The sequence below is a fragment of the Strigops habroptila genome, chromosome 7 (assembly GCF_004027225.2).
Source record: "Strigops habroptila isolate Jane chromosome 7, bStrHab1.2.pri, whole genome shotgun sequence".
Lineage (NCBI taxonomy): Eukaryota > Metazoa > Chordata > Aves > Psittaciformes > Psittacidae > Strigops > Strigops habroptila.
In genome coordinates this window covers 14048717-14075373 of record NC_044283.2, presented here as the reverse complement: position 1 = coordinate 14075373, position 26657 = coordinate 14048717, and the positions used below count along the sequence as shown (strand labels likewise).

General features: G+C 40.1%; 1 protein-coding gene across 1 annotated transcript; it reads left to right on the top strand.

The window, feature by feature from the left end:
- The first annotated feature begins 4435 nt into the window (after positions 1-4435).
- Positions 4436-25874, top strand: WDR1 (WD repeat domain 1). The gene is made up of 15 exons (XM_030492279.1): positions 4436-4751; positions 5046-5167; positions 8835-8925; positions 11961-12108; positions 13500-13680; positions 15538-15615; positions 17675-17755; positions 17875-18108; positions 18956-19043; positions 20299-20455; positions 21129-21216; positions 22266-22376; positions 22847-23020; positions 24232-24376; positions 24669-25874. The coding sequence occupies exons 1-15, from the start codon at positions 4736-4738 to the stop codon at positions 24776-24778; spliced, it is 1824 nt and encodes a 607-aa protein (XP_030348139.1). The 5' UTR covers positions 4436-4735; the 3' UTR covers positions 24779-25874.
- The last annotated feature ends 783 nt before the right edge of the window (positions 25875-26657 follow it).

Sequence of the window (26657 nt, the reverse complement as noted above, 5' to 3'; positions counted from 1 at the left end):
TGTGATATCCTTAGGTTATTTCTGACACATTTCCTGACAAGATGGCCAAAATAGGGTGCTATATAACTAGTAAAAAACACAGACTGGGCCAATACAACAGATTTATTCTTTCTTTCTTTTTTTCTTTTTTTTTTTTTTTTTAAATTTCCATATCTTTTTCCTTTCCTTTATACAGCTGAGGATATTACAGGTGTGTCCTTACAGTTTTGTCAGTGTTACTGACAAAAACTACCTTTGTTGAGGCAGAATTTAGTGTAATGATACATATTCTTGTCTTACTAATAGCTCCAGGTAAAGCTATATTGATTCATATTGATTCAAACATAAAGAGGGATATAGCTTCTGGAGAAGGAGGATCAAACCCAGTACTTTATCAGATAAACCTGTACTTCAGAGTATCTGAGCTTGACGTTATGTATCTTGAAAAAGAGCACAGAACTTTGGCCTTTCCAGAAAAGTCCTTATATGATCCTCAGCCTAAAGTGTCAACTGCCAAAACCTTTTATTGGCTTTTTAGGGCTCCCAGAGTTCTTTTCAACACACAGAGGTCATAGAAAGACAGGGATTCTGCAATCATTTCTTATTGCTGGGGCACATGAAGTGCACGAGTGGTTACTATTTCAAATGTCTCATGTCATTCAAGTTTTCCCTCATATTTTCCCTTGGCTCTCTAACAAAGGTGAGAACCCATAAAAAAGAACTAACCAATGGTTAGCTCCGTAACAGCTGAAATGAATCTATAACGGCATTGCTGATTTTGTAGTACCAGAGTATTTGTCTTGTTGGTATCTGTAATAAATACTTTATTTATAACATCTAAAGAACCTACATATTGACATCTGTCATTCTAAAGTCTCACCATAATAGCAGTAGATATGATGTGTAACATTGCCTTTCATTTCAAACTTCTTGTTCCATTTCTATTTGACTATTTAGAAGCAGTTTTCACCATTTAGACCTCAAAATAAGGAGATCTTTAAACCAGCTGCAGCCTGGAAAGAAACTGACAGCACAAAGAAGTATTTTATTTAACATTCCTTTTAGAAAAGCTGATGGCTACTCAGCATCAGACAAAACTTGTGTATAAATGCAATGCTATGCTAAGTGATGTGGAAATACCAAAAGACTGTGAAGTACTTTCTAAGGAGTTGTTAACGTGTGCCCGAGGCTATACTGCTGAGTTGCAAATTTAAGGGGTGTGTTTCCATCAGTATTCAAGTCATATTTGTCAGTGAGCAAGGAGAACAGTAAATAAAGCTAAAAAACCATGAAAAGATGCTATAAATTTTAGAAATGCCACGTGCTGAGCAATGCAGCAGCATAATCTTTGATTTATTTTCATTACTTTCTTAGCTAATGGTCTGAAGTCCAGCCCTCAGTCCACACACCTTCTTCACACAATGTTGTCATTTATGTGCATTGTTATCTTAAAGCTGGCCCGGAGCCTTAAGCATAACATTAGCATTCAACCCTAAATACCTTAACAACATCTTTGATACCACATGCCTAATGATAGACATCTATATGCCTGAAGAACTGAAACTGCAGGTTATGAGCCTTCTGGAATAGAAATTGATCATTACATATTTTACAAGCCAGTATATGTATCTGTGACCAACTAAATAACTTTTGGGTATTCTTTAAATTAACCTAATATGAAGTCCATGCCGTCACCATGTAATTAATGCTATGAAGATGAAGTATATGGGCTAACAGTTGGCACATTCACACTCTTCAAAAATACATAGTGAAACTTAGCTTTCCAAAATATAAAGAAATGTCTTAATAGATGCCAAGCGCAAGCCCAGGGGTGGTGGCCTTTTCTGGCAGGTTTAATACGTCAGAATGAAGCAGCTAGCACTTGCTGCCCACCTTTCTGCCAAAGACTACCATCTCCACAGGTATGCTGGTGTAAACTGACATTGGGCAGACAGATCCCCATGTAGTCATTCAAAAGAAAATCCCCACAACAGCTGGGAGCAGCAACTTCTTCGACTATTCCAAATAAATCTGCCACCAAATACGAGTCAGCTGTGATTCCCCAAGAGGCTGAGCACTTGCAGCTTGACCTGGCTGGAAATCTCTGTTCAAACACCAAGACTGTTAAGCATGAGGACAGTTGTGGAAACATGAAAGACTCGCTAACCAAATTAACAAAAATTAAGTCAAGTCTTTGCAGAGGGAAAGTAACAATTAATCAGTTCCATCCCCCTCTATGAGCTGAAAAATGGAACACTCCTGGAACACCAGGGATGCAAGGAGTCTTACCAGTCTACCTCAGATCTGGATATCTTGCCTCTTAAGTACTTGAGGCACCTAAAAAGAAATAAAAATCACTTCTGAAACTGACTTCACATTTTTCACAGGAGTATCTGCAGACATACTTGCTACTTCCAAGCCTAGGCCATTAGTTGGATATTTATGAGAAGCTAATGAATAAGAGATCTGTAGTACATTAGCTACATCATTTCAAGTCAGTATCAAACTTAAACTAAAAATCTCAAGATGTAAGCAGAGGTTGGCACTGTAAGAAACTACAAAAGCAACCCTTACAGGGAAAGAAAATATCTTCTATGAACTAACGTAGCTGAAAACATGTAAACATGATTCTGGGCACTTAAGATTTTATTAATGTACATAAGAGATAATAGAGCTCTGGTGCACAAAAACATCTTACGGCCAACGCAGAATCTTTGTCTTCAGCAGGAAATACTGAGGTAATAGATACATTTATTCATTTATATAGATTCATTTATTTTTGAAAAAAATCCAAACAGGTAAAGAAAAACACCACTCTTTTCACATGGATAATTTGGTTTTTACTGGGCACATGGCAATCATTAAAGAAAAATATAACTATGAAGCCACACACTGGACAAGCGAGAAGCCCCAGTCTGTATAGTGCACAAGTGAAAAATACAGAAACCTCTTACAGCAATCCCAACACAGTTGTACGCTGCCCTCAATACTCCTTAAGTATAGTGGCTACACAAGCCAACTCAGGACAGATTCTTGGGAAATTTCAGCATCCTTTTGTCCTGAAATGCCCATACCTGTGTGCATGAAAACCTCTATAACTCTGTACTGCAATGCAGATTCTTTCTGCATTTGAGAATCTAAAGCTTTATTTACCTTCCCCTCCCCCCTGCTCTCCCAGCCCCTAAAAGAAAATCCCACAGCACTTCCCCCATGCCTGTTTTACAGGACTATTGGCCAAGAACATATCAGGAGCATTGCTACTTCTATATACTATATTCACATGCTGTGCAAGGCAGTCCTCTCATACCCACCTGCCCTGATGCTTTATGAAGCAAGTTAAAGGGACATCCCACTTTATGAATGTGACAAAAGCACAAACCAGCACCCATTTCAGGAGTTTCTGCCAATTATGTGTAAATGCTTTGCCTCGCTGAACCAAGGAACTGATGGTATACTCATGATTTATATTAATTGCATTAGAAGGAAAAAAAAAATCAATTTATTCAAAGCTATACAGGAGACATTAATGAGATAGTATGTGATTCTCCCTAAAGCTTGCTGCCCACGTTAATTTAAGTAGACATCCCACTTGGCCTCAGGGTCAATTCTTGAGATGAACTTCCCGTTTGTAAAGCACATCAGCAATATCTGGACTTGAATGGCACAAAACTGTGGGGACATGTCCCGTTAATAAATGTTTAAGGGGTGAGGTTAAGACTGAGCTTCAAGGGAATACTGACCGTGGACAGGAAGTGCCTTCCAACACGTTTGTAAAAGGAGGAAATCAAGGAGCAGAAGACCTGCATAGCCTCTCTTGCAGAAGGGTACTAAAGCAGGCTCCATCCCTTCTAACAGGTATGACGGTTCCCAAGCAAAACTAAAGGTCTGTCCTGCCCTCTCGGTAACTTAAGGCACACACGCGGTGCCCCAACAGCTATCACCGGGACAAATCCCCCACAGCAGCCACGTTTAGTGATGCCGCGGGAGTGAAGAGAGCGGGAGCTGCCCCACAGCCGCTCACCACCCACAAGCGGTGAGAAACGGGCGACAGCGCAATGCAGGGTGTCCCCCCACCTCCTTCTCCGCACAGGCGCAGCTCCCGCGGCATTCCCAGGCCCGCCCGTCTCCCCGCTCCCCGCCTTCCCTCGGGATCAGCGCGGATTTCCCCTCACGGCTCCCCCGCTGCACACCCTCCGGGCTGTCACCATGGCAACGCCGCTGACCGTCCCCTCAGCGGCTTCACCCGCGCTAGCGCGCATGCGCCTGCCCCGCGCATGCCCCGAGGAGACCCGCGGCTGGGTGGTGAGGGGTGTGTATGCGCATGCGGAGCCTGCCTTGAGGCTCTCACTGTGAGTCCGGGCAGAGCCAGCGTGTGGCGCCCGCCGCGGCTCCCCCGGACCGCCCGCCCTCCCTCCCGCCGCGGCCTGTGCGCAGCTCCCTGCCGGGGCGGGGCCGGCTCCTGCGGCCGCCCCAGCGCAGCCCCCGCCGGGCCCGTCCGAGCCGACGGCATTTCCGGGGGAGGGAGCGGGGCGCGGGCTGGCGGGGAGCGGCGCGGCGCTAGCAGAGTTGACTATATATGGTCAAAGGCAGGGGAGAGCGGCGGGCCGTGCGGGCGCTTCCTGGTTCGTGCCGCTGGGCGCCGCGGGGTTGAGGCGGCGGCGGCGGGAGCAGAGCGAGAGGCCGCTCCGCCTGCGCCGCGCCGGGCTGCGCTCGCCGCCCTTCCTTCCAGCGCCACCGCAGTAACAAGTGGGCGAAGATGCCGTACGAGATCAGTAAGCCCGCCGGGGGGGACCGGAGCGGCGAGGGGATGGGGACCGGGACCAGGGCCGGGGGGCGGCGGTGGGGAGCGCTGTTGGCGGGGGAAGCGCCGGGCGGCCCGCCGCCGCCCTGGAGGCGGGCGCGGAGCCGGCGGTTCTTCACAGCCCGGTGACAGCAACAAGTGACCGCGCCTGCCGGCAGGGCGTTTGGCTGCGAGGCTGATGTCTGGTACGGCCACGAATAAACCCTATTTTCCTTTTCTGTTTATGTATTTTTTATTCTCTTTTTTTTTTCTCCTGTTCCTATAGAAAAAGTGTTCGCCAGCCTCCCGCAGGTTGAACGAGGCGTTTCCAAAATTATCGGAGGTGATCCTAAGGGCAACAATTTTCTTTATACCAATGGAAAATGTGTCGTCATCAGAAACGTTGATGTAATGTATCCTGATTTATTTCGTTTCGTAGTGTAGAGCTTTCGCTAAGTTTCGTTTTGTTTCCCAGCCCCTCTCCTTTAATAGCCCGTGTTTCATTCTCACTTTGTGATTTCCATTGAGGTCACGGATCTGTGATCCGCAGCAGGGCAGTAAGCAGGGTGCATGACTTGGGCAGAAAACCACGGACAGACACTGCAGAAACCTGTAGCAAATCTCAGTACAGTGTGCAGTTCTGTCCCTCCCTTTGCATAGGAATTACAGACAAGAGACTGGTATATTCAGGTTGGCCCTGTTCATCTCCTCAAGTATTGCTATTAAGTTGAGTGTTGTGTTTGCCTAATATATGAACACTTCCCCATTTGCTGTGTTGGGCCTTCAGCTTGTAAGAGAAACATGCAAATACTTGCAAACCCCGTCTTTAAATGTATTAGTTATTTAAATGTATTAGTCCGTAGCTTCTTCCTCCACCCCTGCACTCCAGGAATCAAAACTGTTGTCAGTTGCTTTCAAGCTGCATGCATGTTGAGTTCTCAGCCTTGGTCACAGGGAACTTTCCTCATCTATTAGCTATTAGAATGCCCCAGTTAATGTTTTCAGTGGTGTGGAGGTTTGGGTTATTTAATTCGCTGGTAGTAACTAGAGAAATGTTAAGGGAGTTATTTAAATGACTTCTTTTCAAAGATGGCATCCCTTTGAGAAGTACGGAGGAAACATGTCTAGGCTATTGTCTTGCTACGGCTTCTCAGAAATACTTTTCTTCAAAGTAAATGCTTGTTCTTTAGAAAATCAGATTCTCCTCTAGATTTACTTTCCTCTCTTACTGCAGATTTGGCCTGCAGTGAGGAGGGCTGCAGGGGGCCAGGTCATACCTCTCTGGAATTTTTAGGTCTCCACAACAATGGATTTGTTTATGGCTGCTTCTGTGAATTACCTTTATAAAGTTAATTTTTTATGAGCTGTTTTCCTGATTTATCTCATTGCTCCCATTATATTCGGATTATCTCTTCTGTCATGCTGTAATATGGAAATGCTATTAGTACCTTACTACTTTTTGCAAATTTCGTGTTTGGTAACAGTTTAAATTCATCCACTTAAAAACAAAACTAAGCTTGCACTTTGGTTTCAGTGCCTCAGTGTAATGTTGTAAGAGTGTTTCACTCTTAGTAGCAAGTGAAGTTCAATTTTCTGAAACCAGAAGCACCACTTAAACACTGTAGTGGCACATAGAGTGATGAGAGAAGGGAGAAAAGCCACTTTGCTTACGTTAAAGTTTTTGCTGAAGTTATGAATTGTGACTTCTCCACTGCACTGTAATTAGTGCTCATCTGTCCCTACTTTGGAGGTTAAATTAGAAGTAAACAATTTGCTTTTATCTTCCTGAATCAGCTCACTGAAGATTTGCCTGATGCAAATGTCAGTCCTAGTGTGAGCCAGAGCTCTGAGCACACGGCACAATCTGAGTACAGGCAAGGTGGGATTGTGGGAATTCAGATTTAGGCTGTTTAAACTCTCAAGGGAATGAAAGTCGTAAATCCTTGGGTTTTATGGTGTAATTGATGCCGATAGGCAAACTGACCTAACTGGCAAGGAGAATCTGCTACTGTTAATAATTGACAGGTGATGTTCTGCAGACAAATACAGAATGTATTGTAGCAGTGACACAAAAACTGACCAGATCCTGTGCTATGGCTTTTGTGTTGGAGAATGTTGCGGTTTGTTCATAACCCAACATAGAAGTGCGTCCACTTGTAGTTGAGAGCCATGCCTTTTCTGAATAATGTAGAAGCCTCTATCATAGTTTGCAACAACGAAATTAAATACTGGGAGGTCTGTATGTAATCCCTCAGTGAACAGTACTCCAATGAAATGGTTGTGTTCTAATTAAAAAAAAACCAAAACAGGTCATCAAAATGCGTTGATCACCTTTCTCTTAAGTCTGAAGCTGTCTAGTGTTAGCTAATCAGTGGTGATGGGTATAGGATTCAGGATTAATGCTTGATCTTTGAGCATGATGTAGAGGCTTTCTTTAGCAAGAGAAAGTCCGGGAACAGTTCTGGAAAAACACTGTGAGGACTAGTGATATTTGTAAGGTTTCATACCTCATTAATATTTTACTGTTTTCGTGGATCTAAGCCTACTTTGAAACTTGGAACTTAAACTGCTCACTTTCATACGTGGCTCTAGTTTCAGTGTTCAAAACAAGCCACATAAGCTTGCTCTTCTTGTTGAATCCGGAATTAGGAAAACTCTGTTTTCCGCAGCTAACACTATAATCTTATCCTAAAATCTTTTTTAGATTCTTCATGAATCTATTTACTGTATCTTAGATTTGGCAGTCTGTCTTCCATTTAACCCCTTAAGTCAGTCTGTTAAGACCAGTCTCTTATTAGCTTCCTGGACTCTTGAAGATTCTTGCTGTAAAATAGCAGCTACTTATGTATGCCATTAATAATGAAGGGGAGGGGGGGTATTTGAGCTCCCTGAACTTGTGGGTGATGCAGCTACAGAATGGGGAGAACATTATCATGTCTTGCTTAGATAAAATCAGTTACACACAAAATGGAGAGAGGTACATGCTGTAAATGCAGATGATTGTGACTTAAGTAGGGCTATAATGCACTCAAGCAATTTATAAAAGCAGGGATGAAAAAGAGCTTCTTGCATGAGTAAGCTGTATTCTGTCTCCTGAGATGTAACAGTACTGCATCAGCAAGAACTCTTGCAAGCAGGAGGTTGTCTGCTTTCTAACACAGAGCGGGTGTTTTAGTTTTTCCTGATTGGATAGCTGAGTCGTACCATAATATCAGGTGGTTTTCTGGTTTGGTTGAATAAATCTGTGTTAATAAATCATAGCAGTTAAAATGGACTTTTGGTTTGACCATATGAGTCAAGTTTCTGGAGCTTGAAGATACTTGTTAACTTGCAGAATTTTATTTTTTCTAAGGAATGTATTACTGTTGTGTATTACTGCTCTATGTACTGTATTTGGAAGAGGTGCAGAATGTCTGTTTTCCCACGGTTCATCTGAGAGCAGATTTTGCCTTGATGTCATCCTTTTCTGATTTGTGTGGCACCTCCATAGTTTAACACTTACTGAACTGTTAAGACACAGAGTCAGTTTTACTGTCAGACCTGAAGCACTGGAAAACATGTTTTAAGACTAAAGAGAGAAAATCATTATGAGGTGGCACTGAATTTCTTTCAGAATTCCAACTCTTGGTATTAGGGAAAATATCTTTTCCTGTGCTATTCTACCAGCTTTCTAAACAGATTGCAGTCAGTAAGAAAGAGCAAGCCTTGTACACCTCATAGGTTACTGAGTGCACTTGGGTACATGGTGATGATTAGCAGCCATGCACTGTCATTAACCATATGCTTAATTTTCATACTCTACTATAGTAGAACTTTTGGATGTGTGCTGCAAAGCACAGCTTGTTTAGTATTCTGCTTGGATAGCTGACTTACCTGGGCCAGTCCTATAAAAAGAAACCTGATGCTTGGCCTAATATTTTCAAGGTTTTTCTACCTTTCAGGAGGTATTGGAGAGGAAACGGTCACAACAGTTCTGGCTGTGTGAGCAGTTGTTCTGAGTTTTGTCTTTGAATGTCTGATTTTATTCCTTTGAAAACCAGGAAATACAACTTTTCTTTTTTGTTCTTTAAACTAGAATCCTGCAATTGCTGACATCTACACTGAGCATGCCCATCAGGTTGTAGTTGCCAAGTATGCTCCCAGTGGATTCTACATAGCATCTGGAGGTAAAGTATCAGCGTGCATGCTGCATGGGATATGTGGACAGAGCTGTTGAAGTGCTTGATGCAAAACTTGCTGGCAAAATAGAGTAGTAACACTTCACGTTTGTGTACAGAAGGTGCACAGTTAATGTAACATGCTTCAATGGAATTACATATACATGCCTGAGGAAGGAATGATTTCTGTAGTAGTTCCTCTAACCTCTTTCCAAAGTAGTGAGTTTAATGACATGCTTGGTCTTAAAAGTTATTTAAATCAAAAAGATCATGGAAATGAACTTTAAATACTTGTTATGAAACATTAATGAGAACAAATCATTAGTGTAATGAAGACTTGTGTATGTGCAGCAGAATGGAAACTTATTTCTGAAATACAATACTATTGTCTTTGTTAATAAACTTTGATTCTTTGGCAGCAGGGGCAGGATTCTTGAAGAGCACATACCCCTTTCTTTTCCCTCTTCTGTTCTTCCTGGCTAAACTTGGCAAGACTTGTCATGACTTTTCTCGCATTTGTAACCTGAACTAAAAAAGCTTTCTTTGGCAAGTTGACAGGGGAAGAGGCTGATTCTCAGTTTCTATGTAATGCATGTGAATCAACCTGAGAATGGGTAACATAAATTTCTACAGCATAAGTTTCCTGGATTGTTAGTGGAAGTTGCTGCAGTTTTTGGTGACTTAGAAAGACCTAAACTCTCCCCCCCCGTGCCCTTTTAAATAGAAGCTTGCTTCAAATAATCTGTTTTTCAAGAGGACTGGTATACTGTTGAAGAATATTGATAAATATAATACTATAACTTCAATTTCTTAAAAATTTTTGCAGCTAATCAGTGGATTTCTTTAACATCTGCTTGCCATTGTCAAATAGAAATGCTTCAGAAGCACATAATGTGCCCAGATACAGAAATACTTTCTAAGTGATATATCTGAAAAAAAACCAAAACCATTCTGAGTATGAACTCCTTAGAAAGGGAGTCCAGACTCATGCAGAGGTCTTAATAGAATTAGTAGAATTAGAATTTCTCTTTCAGCAATGTAAAAGGTATAGTATTTTTAAAAATGTAAAATTGGCTTTTTGCACATCAGAGACGTATTAGAATATGTATCTTTTGAGTACTGAGGAACTCAAACAGTGTTTTTAAGAACAGTGATAGCACAGCTTCTTGAGTTTTCTTTTCATTTTTTTCTCCCATCCCAGTCTGAAAGGAACCAGAGCCAGGACTTCCTTGGCTCAGTCTCGTGTGTGGACCATATGTCAAATTGAATACCTTCTTAAAATCCAGTTTGCATTCTTTATTCTACAGCTCTAGGTTTATGCTGTACTTATCCCTCAAAATGACCATGTATTCTGTTCTTGTAGCCTTGTAGATTTTCAGTCCTCTATAAAAGAACAGTAATATATACATAGTCTGATCTGTGAAGAAGTTTTTCAGTAATGATCAGCTTAAGGAAGCTCCTTGCTCATCAGGGAATATTCAGTTGACTTTTTTTCAGATGTTGTGTCATACCCAAGTAAAGGAGTTTAGGCTGCAGTATTTCCCTTAGAAAGTGTCTTCTGCATGTCATTTATAAATAGTTCTGTGGTACTGCTGAGCATGGGGTCTGAAGATAGTATCAGGCTGTTTAAGCTGTTTCTAAGTATAACATGTAAGATTCATTTCTCTATCTATAAATCTGCAGTAGCTGTGCAACCTGCATTAATACTTCATGTGCTTGATGAGACAGACCTTTGGCAATCTGCTTTGTGGCTTTTATGGTAATTTCTCTTACTGCAGTCGTAACAGATGTAGTAATGGGACATACCACAAAGTTAAAGCTATATGTGTCCTATCTATTAATAGATGGAGCAAACAATTAGATTTTGAACTCTACATTAGAATTCTGCTTCAATAACGCATTCTGTAAAATGGAGGATTATGTGTCTGTCCTTTTAGCAGAAGGGTGAGGGGTCCATGATCAGGTCCCACAGATGCAGGGTTGCTGTATGTTTAAATTGAGCTGTAAAGATGCACCAATAAATGGCGAACAGAACTCAAAAGTGTTATGCTAAGGTGACAGATACGTGTTTTAGCACGTGGTTTGTTCTAAAACAGTGGCGTTTATAAAGGGTTCCAATACGCACAGAATTTGCTGTGTGGGTATAGAACAGTTCCTCTGGTAATTTTTAAACCTGATAATGCTGCAACACAGTAATTGCTCTGAATAGAAGCAAGCTCTAGGGCTATGCAAGGAAATTTTTATTATATTAAGCCTTAAATTGTTATGACCTGTGCTGTGTCTGCCACTTGTGACATTACAACGCTTGAACATAGTGTTGGATTCCTTTGTAGTAATCCAGAGAGTGTGGATATCCACTCACAACGTGAAGTGTGTACATGCTTCTGTATAGAAAAACTATACTGGTGTGTGCATGAATTGAGTTCTGTGGGAAAAAATTGCTTTGTGTGTTTAGATATACGTGGTATTTGGATGCAAAATGGGTTTGTTTTGAAAATATAAAAAAATCTGAGATATTAATTGTAGTGCATCAGCCGCTATCTATCAGATTGCTCGCTTACTGTAGATGCTGGGTGGCTTCCCAATGAGTATGGGTAAGCTATCTTGTAGTTGTTGGGGGGGATAGGCTAGTATGGTTGTTGGTTTTGTTTGGTTTTGGAATTGGGGCCGAGGGGTTGTGTGGATTTTGTTTTGGGGTTTTCTCTGTGTAGCACAGATACTGAACACATACTGGCTGTACATTAGAGTTGCTACCCTCTTACTGTGCATTTTTTTTACATGTCTGCAAAAGTTGTCTCCGTGTTGTATTTATTGCTGCCTGTCTTGAACATTAGTATCTGGTTAAAAACATAGTTCAGTGAAACAGATGTAGTCATCAGTGCTCCTCAATCAAGTAATTTGTAGTAATTGTAATAGGGCAGGAAAAGAGGTTCCCTAGTACAAGTGTTCACTGTAGCTGAAAATCTGTATCCTGGCAGATTGCTGAGTCATGTGACTGAGTCATGCTGGAACAACAATAGTTATATTCTATTTTATTATGGCAGATGTCTCTGGAAAGCTGAGAATCTGGGATACTACACAGAAAGAACACCTACTGAAGTATGAGTATCAGCCATTTGCAGGAAAAATAAAGGACCTTGCTTGGACTGAAGACAGCAAAAGAATTGCTGTGGTTGGAGAAGGAAGGGAAAAGTGAGTAATTGTTTTTTGTGTGTATACGTGCATAGATGGTAAACCTCTGTATTCTAACAAAGCAGGTTCTTTGCAGAAAGCTTTTAACTGTTCAAGAGAAGAAAATCGTGGCCTGTTCCCTGTTTCAACTTCAAGTTGTGCTGTTCTGCAGGAGAATTCTTTATGTAGTCTTTGACAGCTGTAAAACTGCTTGAAGAGCACAATTGTTAGAATTGCTCAGTTTAAAAATTCTGGGGATCTTGTTTGATTTTTAGAGTTGAGTATTATGTTCAGTTGTAGCTGTTAGTATGCCTTCGGTATAAGAAGGTATTCTAATTCTGATAGAGTGGGAAGGAAGAAACACCAGACAGTTCTCCTCCTCCTTCTCTTACACCTCCTATATTGAGAGGACATGACTGAATAAGAGTATGAAAATAAAGGAAAAAAAGTGTATCTGAATTTTTGCCCTTGGCAACACACCCATATTTTTAGGCTTTATTATGGTAATTAAATAAAATCACAACCAGTTGTCCTAATCTGACCGAGGTGCCCATTAATCAGGCTTGTGTCCTTTTTTCGTGTTTAAAGACTTGACAGATCTTTAAGGCAGAGTAGTCTTATGCCTAAAGGTGTGAAAAACATAGTGTGGTCCTGTTCCCTGACCTCCTACATAATTTTTTAATCACAGTCATGTACTGTGTCTTCATATTTGAGAGAGATTTTGTCCTTCATCACTCCCTCCGCCTCCACCTGCCCCTGGGTACATACTGTGTATATTTGTTCTCTTACCTCAAACTCTCCCAGTTTCTTGTTAGGTGAGTGCACTTTCAGTCTAGAATTTTGCTGAAGTTATTCTATAGATTCCCTTTATAACAGCGTTGCTCTGGTACTTTAATCCACTGTATTGATTATACTGTGGGGTTTTTTTTTCCCCAGGTAATTTTAAAGGAAGAACTGACTAATACTGTTATAACTCTTCTTCCTTAAACCTTTAAGTAATAATAGTTGTAAAAGTGGTGTACCCAATTTAGACTAAATAATCAGATTAATGATCTGTTGTAATTGTTATCCTAGCTTTTCACATTTGGTGTAATGACTAGGCAGGCAGAATAATTTATTGCTTTTTAAAACTGACTGAAGACTACCTTTTTGATCTCTGAATTTTAGAAGCTTTATACATAAAATTTGCTTGTCTGTCCCCTTCAGCAAATGTCTCCTATTGAAGATTAGATTCTCTCTCCAGCAAGGTCTCAAATAGCCTTCAGGGAACTATGAGGAGCTTGCATGAGATTAATAAGATGACCTATTTTCTTTTCTTTGAGTGCGCTCAGATCTGCTGTTTGCAGATCCTCAAGGAGTTAATCTACGTGTAACTTTTATGAATTGTAGTTATTGTGTGCTTCTCTAACTAGATTCGGAGCAGTGTTCCTGTGGGATAGTGGTTCTTCTGTTGGCGAGATTACTGGGCACAACAAAGTGATCAATAGTGTGGACATTAAACAAACGAGACCATATCGTCTGGCAACTGGCAGTGATGACAACTGTGCCGCTTTCTTTGAGGGACCGCCATTCAAGTTCAAGTTTACAATGAGTGTGAGTTTAAATTGAGCTGTAGCTCTGCTAAAATGTGCAGCAAGTTGACTAAAAGCTTTCCAACAAGCTTGCAGTTCTTGTCACAGCTAGCTGTCATTACAGAAGTTCTTAGCTCCCCCATTTGAGGCATAGTTGGTGTCAAGTGGCCTTCTTAAACCTGTGCATAACTGAAGGCTTGCCTTAGGCCAAGAGAACTGAAATAAATGATTAAGAAGAAAACCTGAAGCACTTTTTTCAAATTTCTTTTTTGGCTCTTCATCCTCTTCCATAACAGCAGAAGCAGGATGTTTCATTGGCCCTATTGTTGCTTTCTGAGCGTTGCTTCCCAGTGCAGACATGTAGAATTTCTTAATACTTTCCAAGGTGCTTGGTTCAAGAAATTTGGTGGTGTGAATGGAGTTTTCCAATCTGCTTAAGAGTGCTCAAATCTGAAATCCCATGGCAGCTTAGAAAAGGGCGTGTGTAGATATTTGAAAACATAACTGTTTTCTATAACGAGGAATGGGCATGTAACTTTTGGGGTCAGTTTTTGTTTCTGCATTTCTTTTAACTTTTTGTTTCATATTCTATGAGTTAAAATCTCTTATGTAAATGAAACAAAGCCTGGAATTACCACATTTAAGACATTCATCATTACTGGAGGCCAAAGAAGATAAAAAGCCAAAAGCTACTGCGGCTGTTTCTGGTGGCAGAAGACATGTCTCTTGCCTCAAAAAAAAAAAAACCCACAAAACCAAAAAAACCCCAAACAAACCAACGATTGCAGAGATCCTGGATGTTACTGTAGTCATAAATTCAAAATATTTAGTTCTTTTATTTTTAAAACAACAGTAGTAGGCTTTTTATTTTCTTAAATATGTGCCTTGAGTACTCTTCATACACTGACTTTTAGTAAGGATTCCATTGCGGTTCTAGAAAAGGAATTGTTTTGAGCTCTGCAATCCAATGAAATGATGTAGTTGCCTAATATATTTCTGAACTTAAGTTGATACTTGCATTTTGCTAAGCTGGTTCTTTTTGAACTCTCAAGTCTGAATTGCTTACCAGTGCTGCTTAGACTTGTATGTGATGCAGTCTTTCTTTTAAAGTGATATTTGAGTTGATATATCTGATTCTGTTATATGGTTTAGAGCTTGAGGTATCATCAGGAAAAAGAAAGTATAGTTAAAGTAGGTTAGAACCTGCCTTTCATAATACTAAAAATAGTCTCCCAAATCTCTTTGCATTGGCCTCATTGTGGTGCTTCCCTATTTAACGCGTGTTTTCAAGTTAACATGGTTTGAATAGTCTCCTACTTGTAAATAGGCTATTTGGGGAGCATACATCAGTCTTGCCTGGCTACTTCACAGAGCTACCATTAATGCAGTCTCCCAGAAATGAGATTCCGGTAAAATAATGATCTATTCTTCATGCCTGTGTTTTTTTACAATAAGAAAGATGAAATATTGTTCTATGAATAAAACTTACTTGTGCAATGAAGCAAGAGTTAAAATCTGAACAATGTTGCAGAAGAAGACAGTGACCAGAGGGGAGGAATCCCATGTTTGCATCTAGCCTGCAGCTGAGGGTTTTATTTCCTGCCTATCCCTGAAACTGGGTACTCGTTCATGTGGCATTGTGCTAAGTTGTTTGAACTACATGGGTACTGATGCCACAGTTTGTTCTCTGAACTATTCTCAATCCCTATGATCCTCTTCAGATAGAGGCTAGACTTGCTCCATAGCAATTCTCTCCATCTTTCTACACAGCTAATTTATGGCTCGCATGTAAGAGAACTTCATTGTTACTGGATTGTCTTCTATGTAAAAAGGGTCTGTTCTTATTTTGTGTTCTGATTCTTTCTTTTTTTCCCTACAGGACCATACGCGGTTTGTAAACTGTGTGAGGTTTTCTCCTGATGGGAACAGATTTGCTACAGCTAGTGCAGATGGCCAGGTAAAAACAAAGAAACTCTTTTTGTAGTGATTTTAGCACAAGAAGACTTTCTTGTGCATTTTGGGAATAGAGTTAGTATTGTAAAATACATGTTGCTTTTTTTTTCATGCCAAGAAATGATTGGCTTAAACTTTTAAATATTCTCCTGTAAAACTGTAGCAACTGACAACCAGACTGTTCTTACTCAGCTTTTTTCTCTATACTATCTCCCTAGCATATTACTTCTCCTACAGGTTATTTTGGCAAGAGCATATTAGACTTTTGGGATATATATGTCCTTATGATTGTGAGAAGTCTGGTTGAAATACTGAACTCATAGGTAGCCCCATGTGGACTCCCTGCTGATAAGGGCAGGTTTGACAATGATACTGTTACCATAGGTAGCTCTTCCTCCTAAGAAGGCACATTCCCATGACTGTAGTGCTAAGCGTCACAGGAGGAGCCAAAAATCTAACATCTTCCAGAATTTCAAATGTCAGGATCCAATGTACAGAGTAGCTTGTTGTGATTATTTACAATCGGCATCTCATTTGTTTAGTCTTAAATACTAAATGCAGGAATATTTGTGCTGCTTCCTCAAAAATCTAGTGTTTGATAAACGTGTAAGCATGCCATGTAACAAAAGAATGAGCAGATTCTCCTGGAAGGCATGCTAAGGCACATGAAAAACAATGAAGTGGTTGGTGACAGCCAACATGGTTTTACTAAGGGGAAATCCTGCCTGGCCAATTTGGTGGCCTTCTATGTTGGGGCTACGGAACTGGTGGACAGGGGCAGAGCAGTTGACGTCATCTACCTGAACTTGTGCAAAGCGTTCGACACTGTCTCGCACGACATCCTTGTCTCTAAATTGGAGAGACATCAATTTGATGGATGGACCACTCAGTGAATAAAGAACTGGCTGGATGGCCGCATGCAAAGTGTTGTGGTCAACGGCTCTATGTCCAGTTGGAAACCCGTAACGAGTGGTGTCCCTCAGGGATCGGTGTTGGGACCTGTCTTGTTCAACATCTTTGTTGGCGACATGGACAGTGGGATTGAGTGCGCCCTCAGCAAGTTTGCCGACAACACCAAGCTGTGTGGTTCGGTTGATACGCTGGAGGGAAGGGATGCCATCCAGAGGGACCTTGACACGCTTGTGAGGTGGGCCGATGCCAACCTTATGAAGTTTAACCAAGCCAAGTGTAAGGTCCTACACCTGGGTAGGGGCAATCCCAGGCACTGCTACAGGTTAGGCAGAGAAGAGATTCAGAGCAGTCCTGTGGAGAAGGACTTGGGGGTGTTGGTTGATGAAAAGCTGAACATGAGCTGGCTTCAGTGTGTGCTCACAGCCCAGAAAGCCAACCGTATCCTGGGCTGCATCAAAAGAAGCGTGACCAGCAGGTCGAAAGAGGTGATCCTGCCCCTCTACTCTGCTCTCGTGAGACCTCACTTGGACTATTGTGTACACTTCTGGTGTCCTCAACATAAAAAGGTCATGGAGCTGTTGGAGCGAGTCCAGAGGAGGGCCATGAGGATGATAAGAGGGCTGGAGCACCTCCCATATGAAGACAGGCTGAGAAAGTTGGGGCTGTTCAGCCTGCAGAAGAGAAGGCTGCATAGAGACCTCATAGCAGCCTTCCAGTACCTGAAGGGGGTCTATAAGGATGCTGGGGAGGGACTCTTCCTTAGGGACTGTAGTGGTAGGACAAGGGGTAATGGATTTAAACTTAAACAGGGGAAGTTTACATTAGCTATAAGGAAGAAGTTCTTTACAGTGAGGGTGATGAAGCACTGGAGTGGGTTGCCCAAGGAAGTTGTGAATGCTCCATCCCTGGCGGTGCTCAAGGGCAGGTTGGACAGACCCTTGGGTGACATGGTTTAGTGCGAGGTGTCCCTGCCCATGGCAGGGGCTTTGGAACTAGATCATCTTAAGGTCCTTTCCAACCCTAACTATTCTATGATTCTATGATCTGCATAGTGCAAGTAACAGTGTTTCAGTTCTTTGTTTTTTGGTTTGTTTTTTTTTTCCTTGTTACTGCTTTTCTTTTTAATTTGTATGTCTGTGTGCTCTCTTAAGATTTTTATCTATGATGGGAAGACTGGAGAGAAAGTGTGTGCTCTTGGTGGAGGCAAAGCTCATGATGGAGGTATTTATGCAGTAAGTATCACTTCATTTGTGCAAATGATCCGTAGTATTTCATTACCAAGTTCATGGACTGTTAAGTCTTGCAATAATAAATGCATTTACTATCTTGTGGTGACATTTGTTTTTTACAGATTAGTTGGAGCCCTGACAGTAGTCAGTTGCTTTCTGCTTCCGGAGATAAAACTGCTAAAATCTGGGATGTTGGTGCTAATTCTATTGTCAATACTTTTAACATGGGATCAAACGTGTTGGATCAACAGTTGGGTTGCTTGTGGCAGAAAGACCATTTACTCACTATCTCCCTGTCCGGCTATATCAATTATTTGGACAAGAACAATCCAAATAAGCCTTTACGTGTCATAAAGGTAGGTTAAACTTCTTGTTGCACCCATTTCTGCAATAAATGACTCAGTGGTTGAAGCTGTCCAGATGGAGCAGTAACTGTTGAAAACTGGTTTTGTTAAGTTAGCATTACCAGACAAGCTGTGTGTTGCTGACTCTTGAAGTCACACAAGTCACGTGAATCGAGAAGTTAAAATGTTACATGCGTGAGGCTGTACTTTGTGCAAACACTACAGGCTGATTTTGTTTTCAGTTAAGGTTATCAACTTATCTTTCATAGCAGCTTTTAACCATTCTGGAGATGCAAAAAGAAATAGAGCATAAATAGAAAACTACCAGTGGTGTCTCATTCTATCAGACCTAGTGTATCGTGAACAAGGTGACCAGGGTTACTGTGCAGTTGAGCTTTAATTTTAGAATTTAAAGAGTTCTCTGACACAGCACTCTCCTGGGAACTTACATTTTTACATGAACTAGAAACAGACGTCCCAGATTCTTGCTATTGGTGCTATAATTCAGGCAGTTGATATGGGTACGTGGCCATATTTCATCCTCTTCCATGAATCATAAAGTGCCTGAAAATCGAACTTTGTCGATGAAAAGGCCATGAAAGTGTTCTGGCCCAGCAGGCTAATAAGGATTTTCATAGTGCCCATTCATTCTCTTTAAGGACTAGTAAATGGGAATAGCAATTCTGCAACTGTTAAGTGACTGCAGTGTTAATTAATGATTTGTATTCTGGGTAATTTTTAATGCTTATGAGAAAAAATATTTTCTGAATAACCTGTAGTTCTTCTGAAATAGGTTGGATCTATGTATGTGTTAGGATGAAGAATTGCCCATCAATAATTATTTGTGTTCTATTCACAGGGTCATAGTAAATCAATTCAGTGTCTTACAGTGCATAAAAACGGTGGAAAGTCCTATATTTACTCTGGAAGTAATGATGGTCATATTAATATCCTTTGAATGATAGTGGTATTTGTTCTAGCCTTATAGTCTGAGAACTCATTAGGAGGAAAAAAAAAAAAAAAGCTTTGCCAGAGACGCAAACTTATGTTTATTGAACTCAACTGAATAGAAGTTAATTTTGCTTTCCCTTAACTTGCCTGTTGTACTGTTTGCCTTTACACTTGCCTGCTAAATATGAACCAGTTCTAAATTTCCAGTTGTCACTTCTTTGTGGTACATAAATTGTTAGTATGGAGGAGCAAGTAAATATATAAATTAGCTTCTCATAACTTTTCATGTGTTGTCATACATGCAAAATATGTATTGCTATCAGTTACATACAATAGATCTTAGCATGTTCTGAAAGTCGCGTATCTTGTTTTTCAGATGTTCAGGACAAAGAAAAGCTTTCTGACCTATCTCTGACCCATTAACATGCATTTCTTTTTACAGTTGTGTTTTTCCTCTACTGTATTATGGTGTGGTTTTGAAGTTCTGTGACATACTGATTGTGTTCTTCATTTGGTATCCCAAATGTCATCAGGCTTTCTCACTGATGACTTTCTCACTGAAGAGAACTTGTACTACTTTTGAGACTTTATTTCAGTCCTGTTGGTTTCTGGAGCAAAACACTGGGAATGCAGCCTGGTTTGCAAAGGGCAAGTTAAAGGGTGAGGTTGGGATATGTTCAGCTAGGAGACTGTTGGCTTTAATTCAGTGTCCTGAAGCTTATAAATAAAACTGCAGTCCTTCATCCTGCCTGCTGTGGGGCATTAAAATGGTGTCACATTGGCAGAAATGATAGTAAATATAGGACTGGTGTCTTTACAAACTTGTAGTATAGTGTTAGTAGTTCAAACTGATGTTAACATATAGCATCAGGGAAAGCCAGTGTTGCAGGACTTCTATGATTCTTTAAAAAGTATTTCCTGTTCTCAGAGCTGATGCTAATTGCTCCAGGATTTGCTACTGTTTGTGATAGGTCATTTAGCTCATTACAGAACAGCAGAGGTTCATTTAATAAATATTTTGAGGGTGTGAGGTTGGCTGAACCCTGGATTGTCGAGTCTCCATCCTTAGAGATACTCAAAACCCAGCGGAATGGGCAGCCTGTTGTAGCTGACACTGAGTTGAGCAGCAGGTTGGACTAAATGATCTCAAGAGATACCTTCTAACCTTAGCTATTTGGTCAATTTAACTTTTTATGATGCCATATCTGACTGCACCAGTAACTCCAAATGTTCCTTAATTCTATTGTGCACATTATTGGGATTCTGAAACTGGAGAGAATGATGGCTTTTCTGGGAAAGGTCATACAAACCAGGTTTCTAGAATGGCAGTGGATGAAATGGATCAGCTGGTCACCTGCAGTATGGATGATACTGTGCGCTACACCAACCTTAGCAGAAGGGACTACAGGTTAGTTAAAATGTTGCCTTTTATTGTAGCACTGCAGCCCTAATTATTTTACACCAAGAGTTTTGTTGACTTATATGGCAAAGAAATTTATGCTACAATTTATTCAGGTTTTAAGTTACCATGGAAACTGTATAGAAATGATTGCTTTACCAACCTTGCTTTTTTCTGTGAGAACAAGAAATGCATCCCAGACTTTTCAATTTGTCTCATCCCTTCCACAGGTTAGATAGAGATCAATCTTGTATCGGGTGGTTTAGTTAGGGGACTGTGGGAAGGCTGCCCACTTTCTGATTCACAGATACCCAGGAATATTGGTAATAAATGTGGTTAGGAAGGGCAGGACATGGCTGTTTCTTCATGTAGGCCACAATTGAAGCAAAAAACTTCAAGAAATCTAGTAAGATCACCAATTAGTTTAAAGAAAAATAAATGAATTCCAGTGTAGTAACATTGACTTTCACTTAGCAGGTATACTATTTGATCAAGATACTAATGCTTTAAACAGTAAACAGAAGGAAGCTTTGCAGATTATTAAAAAATAAATCTTTAAATTATACATGATCATTAATATCATTAGTATTACCTGAATAGGCAATTCTAAGTAATGTTAGTGTGGAATAATTTTTTCTGCTTTGTCCTTCATGCTTCTCCATTTTGGCGCACCTTCCTCCAGTGGCCAGGATGCTGTGAAAATGGATGTTCAGCCAAAATGTTTAGCTGTGGGTCCTGGTGGCTATACTGTAGTGCTATGCATTGGACAAGTAAGTATTGACTTGTGACTTATCAACACAATTGCTCTGTTAATAGTGCTGTGTATGGTAACATGATAGTTTCCAACAAACTTGTTTAGTATAGGATCACCTTGTACATCTGCAGAATTTCCTAGTGAGAGCTATAGGGAACATAATTTAGCAGGATACTTGCTAGGCTTGTCTTTTCGCATCCTGTAGCAATTTGACAGTCTTATGTATAGATTTAAATCTCACATGGTCGGTTGTGTGAATGCATCAGTTATCAGTACAGTTTTGTGCTAGAAGGCTACAGCATCTGAATCATGCTCTTGCCTGATCTGTTCAGTACCGTGATTTTGGGGAAAGGATGTCTTGTTCCTGCGTTATGTGGGGTTTTTTTGTGTGGGGGTGTTTTTTTTTTTTTTTGTAACTAATCCAAGTAGCCCATTAACTAATGCTGTTGTACAGCATAGGTAGCTCTAGCTTGCTTGCCAGTAATATTAAGATGACGCAAAACTAGAGACATTGCACCAAGGCTATCTTGTATCAAAGCATGCTTAACTTCAAATGATTCGTGCCTTCTCTATAGATGCTGGTTTTATGCTTGGAACTTTGAGTAGGGTTGTCCAAACTTGTTTTCCATGTGAGTTATAATTCCAGTTGTCCATAGTATAGAACTGGATACAAAGTAGCCCTTAAAATTTAACACTGCAGTATTAACTTGCTACTAATTTGGTCTTCCAAACCAGGAATGGAGTAAGCGTTGCTAAAAATACTGTTTTGTCCGTGGTGTTCATGTTCAGACCAAATGAGGCAAAGCTGAAGGCAGTAGAGCATGCCCTGCACTACCTAATTTAGAGCACATAGGTACTGCAGTACAGCAGATTAGTTAGTCACCACACGTAGGCATTTATTTCTCTTGATTAAAAAAATTGAAGCTATTCCCTTAAGTTCAGAATATAGTAGAGTTGTGAGCAATCGGAGAGTATTTGTATTTATGACTGAACTTTCTGACTTAGTCATAGTTTTGCATTGCGCACTTTGAAGAAGGGTCTTAGTTTCTAGTTTTGTATTTGCAGATTGTCTTGATGAAAGATAAGAAAAAATGTTTTGCAATGGATGACCTTGGCTATGAGCCAGAAGCTGTAGCCATTCACCCTGGAGGAGGTACAGCAGCAGTGGGAGGAGCGGTAAGGTTGCACTTTCATAAACCTGTATTGATTTGAACATTGTACCTAGTAACAGAAACATTTAACTCTAGGACATGTGTTGATTGTAGGTAGGAGATTGTAGGTGGCAATTTATAACAGCAATGTTCCAACAAGTAAACTATGTCTAATAGGTATTCCTGGACTTCTAATTCCCCAGGTTCTCCTGCCATTGTCACCTAACTTTTTATCTTGTATTTGCTGGTTTTAAATTGTCAAATTGTTTTTACTGACTACTGTTACTTGAAGTAGGTAAATTCTAGAAACCAGGTCTGTATTCGAGACTTGGTGGATTGTAGCCAGTGTGAATAACAGGTTCTTTAAACTAGTTTTTAATATAAACACTACCAGATAGAGCTGATGCAAAACATTCCTGAAATTCAGTAAGCCTTCCTCTTTCTATTGCAAAGTGATTTTTGTACCTTTTCCCCTTCTTCACTATTAATTTGCAGGATGGGAATGTCCGTTTGTATTCAATCCAAGGAACCTCTTTGAAAAATGATGAGAAGTCTTTGGAAGCTAAGGGTCCTGTTACTGACCTGGCATATTCTCACGATGGTGCCTTTCTTGCAGTCTGTGATGCAAACAAAGTTGTCACTGTCTTTAGTGTTGCTGATGGCTATGCGGTAAGAATTGTTGTTTAAAAACAAATTGGCTTTTCATGTCTAAACCTGTTGTGGTGAAATATAGTGCAGCAGCTGAGACTTAATTGTTAAATCACTGATGTATATTTGGTGTTTCTGTGACTGTTTAACTGATATTTTTAGTTAGTGTCAATTTTTGTTCACAACAGCCTTTGTGAAGCTTCCACATCGTAAGAATAGATGAGGAAATGTACAGCATGGGTTGGCTACTGGGAAAACACTCAAACCCATCTAATAGCAAACACATGGTGAAAGGCTTGGATCTCCACAGGCCAGCAGTAGTTAAATATAAAAGATTACAAAGTAATCAGTACAAAGTGATTACTTGTTCCTTGTTTTGACCAGCTGAATCACTAGTGTGGCAGGGTGTTTCTTTTTGTGTGGGGTTTTTGTTTGGTTAGTTTGGGTTTTTTTGGGTGGATTCTTTTTTGTTATTTTGAGTTTGTTGGTTTTTTTTAAGGGGAAAAAAGGTCAACAAAATACATGCATGCCTGTTAGAGAACTGGTGTGCATTTCTGTAAAATAGACAAGAATACAGGTTCAGCTTGATAAGAATCATGCAGTATAGCAAAATTGAATTAAATAAAGCAGACTTGGCAATAAAATCCTGCTGGCTGTGGCACACGGTTTACCTTGGTAAGAAGTAAGCAGTGAAAGGGATACATTAGGGCAGGGAATCTTACTTTATCCCTCCATTTAGTGTGTTAACCAAGAACCAAAGAATGGGCAGTTTCCAGTTTTCAGCTGAGTAGTCAGTATGTGTATCAGCCTGTAAAATCATTCAGGTAACTGAAACCACACTGAACTAAAAAACGCAGATGGCATTTCACAAAAACATTCCATTTTCTAAGTAAAAATTGAAAGAATTTTGCTTTTAGAAACATCTGTGGGATTCTTTTAAAAGTCTCTAAACGAAAAGTGACTTATTGCATATGCACTTCACAGATCCAGCTTTCATAAAAGAAGTCTTAGCTCTTTTTGCAAAAGGTTTGGATTTTATTGGCCTGATAAGTGTTTAAATAAATAGCATAAGATGAAGCCACCAGTTGGTTTTAGGGCATCCATCTGTACTGAGATGTTCATTGTCTGAACTATTGCACTAGCTTCTTGTAATGCTACAAGTTAAAAGCCAGGGATTTCCTGAAGTAGCTTAAGCTAATGAAGTAACACTGTATCTTTTAACTTTCAAATAGGAACATAATGTCTTTTACGGACACCATGCAAAAATTGTTTGTGTTGCCTGGTCTCCTGACAATGAACACTTTGCTTCTGGGGGCATGGACATGATGGTATATGTTTGGACTGTAAGTGATCCAGAGACTAGAGTGAAGATACCAGGTATGTTTCCTTCGAAAGATTACTTTTGAGAGTTGCTAGTAGTTCTCGAAATCCAACACAGTACCTGCTTTCTAGAATTAAGCTTTGAATGTTTTCCCAAGCTAATTTAGCCTTCATGTTAATCTCTGTGTAGCTACAATAGCCAGAACTCTTCTGTTGTTTTTGTAGTGACTTTTTAAAATATGAAGCTACTATTTAATACAGCTGAAAATCACATCTGGAATATGTACTAAAGTTGTTTGGTCAGCCTCACCTTCCTAATTCTCTTCCGTTATTTCGCACTGCCATACAGATGCACACAGACTACATCATGTAAGCGGCTTGGCATGGCTGGATGAACACACTCTGGTAACAACATCCCATGATGCTTCTGTCAAAGAGTGGTCTATCTCCTACAATTGAAATAATCCCTCTCTTTGGAAGGACCTAATCAGGGACTAGAACTACTGCAGTGGAACATAGCATTTCTCTTAAAGAATCTGTATTGGCCTCTGGGTCTGCTATCATATCCTCATATCTTTACAGGGTGTTCATATCTGTAATTAAATGTACTTTGAAAGCTTTAGCCAGTAACAGTTTGCACATGAAAAGCACTTAAATTATGTCTGGAGCTTAACCTTTGTGCTGAACATTCCAGAGGCAACAGCCAAGTGAGTTGGTGTGAAAGATTCAGGTGTGAAAGATCCAAACTCAATCAGTTGTTCTTTTCTAACCAAGAAACATGAGACTGTACAGCATGAGAGTAATACTTCTCATTTTTTCTAATTACAGAACATTTCTGTACTAGCGGTCATAGTAAGAGTATTTAGTTGTGATCCGAAACCAATCAAGCTGTGTGCAGCTACTGTATATTGCTTTGCTTCTCTGTACTGCACCAAACTGTTGCCTCAGATTTTCTCCTCCAGATAACAAAATGGGGTACATACATAATAAACTTTTTATGTATTTCATGTCAAAGCTTTGTGGTTTATTTTAAGGTGGAAGTGTGGGGTTTTGATGTACTTACTGTTGTGGGTATAATGTTTACAAATAATCATTGTGGCAACTTCTTGCTTCAGAAACACATTTGTTACTTTCATGGATTAAGAATGTCTGGTCATTTCAATGTCAGAAAAAATCATTCTGTTTCAAAGATTAAAGATATTTTCTGTTTGAAGGAGGAGAAGCATGTTATTGTTTAAAAAAAATGCAGTACTTCTACCACCTTTTTGAAAATACAGGAATTAAAGTGAAGCATTGTTATGACTTGAAGTGATTTTTTTTAAAAGGTAGTGTTTGCTGAGTAAGTTTTATGCCTTTGCATGTGCAGAACAGTTGCATGGAAGCTGTTATCTCCTGCGAACAGGTTGTGATCTTGTGTTTAGTTCCCTTCTCACACTCTACAACACACTTCAATGATGTGAAGCCAGCAGTCCAACAAGGGTGGAGGAGGACACTCTGATGCAAAGTGATAGGAAGATTTGTTACCATCTCTAGTGGCCAAAAGAAGCTGGTGTTGTCCAGAACTTTAGAAGACTTAATAAAGAAAAGTTTGAGGGTTTGTTTTGGTTTGGGTTTTTTTTTTTTTTTTCCCCCCCCTAAGTCATCACTTAAGTCTTTTTTAAGTCTTCTTCAGTGCTCTTTAATTTTTATTAAGCTTTCTTTTCTGTGTGGACTTGTGTGGTGTTTTTTTGTTTTGTTTTTTTTTACCAATCATATTTCTAATGACATTAATTATACAGCAAATAAAAGGCTTTTGCTGCTTCTCATACTGTGGACCATTGCTCAATTGCTGAAAAAGAATTGCCTGTCATAAATTACTTTGAAACATCTTTTTAAAAGGAAAAATGTTTATTTCTGTTCAGAAGTGGTGACCGGATGTCTTCTGGCATGCAAACCAATATACACATTAGAATAGTTGACATGGGTTTTAGCTAAGCAGCAGAATATTTTGCATCATGGTTTCTTTGTGCTTGGTGCATCTGTCCATTAGCAGTTTTGCCTGTCTGTTTATTAACAATGCAAGGATAAGTTTCAGAAAAGGGCATGTTTGAAATCAGGCAGAAGATCCAAATGAACAAGATTTCTCAGTGTCTAGCTCCTAACCCTTGTTCTGCTGTTGCTGGTTGTACCAGTCCCTGTGCAATTCATCCATTGTTCCCCAAGTCCCATCTGAAAAAGTTGCTATTGAATCTGCTCAGTGGGTTCCTGTTGTAGTTGAATCCCTGTCAGTTAAGTAATGATAAAAGACGGAAGAAACAAAGTTATGTGGATGTTTGTGGGCAAAGAACAGAATTTGCTG

Bases quoted from the DNA above. Each gene is read 5' to 3' on its own strand.
- WDR1 (XM_030492279.1), top strand. The intron at 23,021-24,231 runs GTAAGAATTGTT...ACTTTCAAATAG, and splicing joins GTGTTGCTGATGGCTATGCG to GAACATAATGTCTTTTACGG. The intron at 24,377-24,668 runs GTATGTTTCCTT...ACTGCCATACAG, and splicing joins GACTAGAGTGAAGATACCAG to ATGCACACAGACTACATCAT.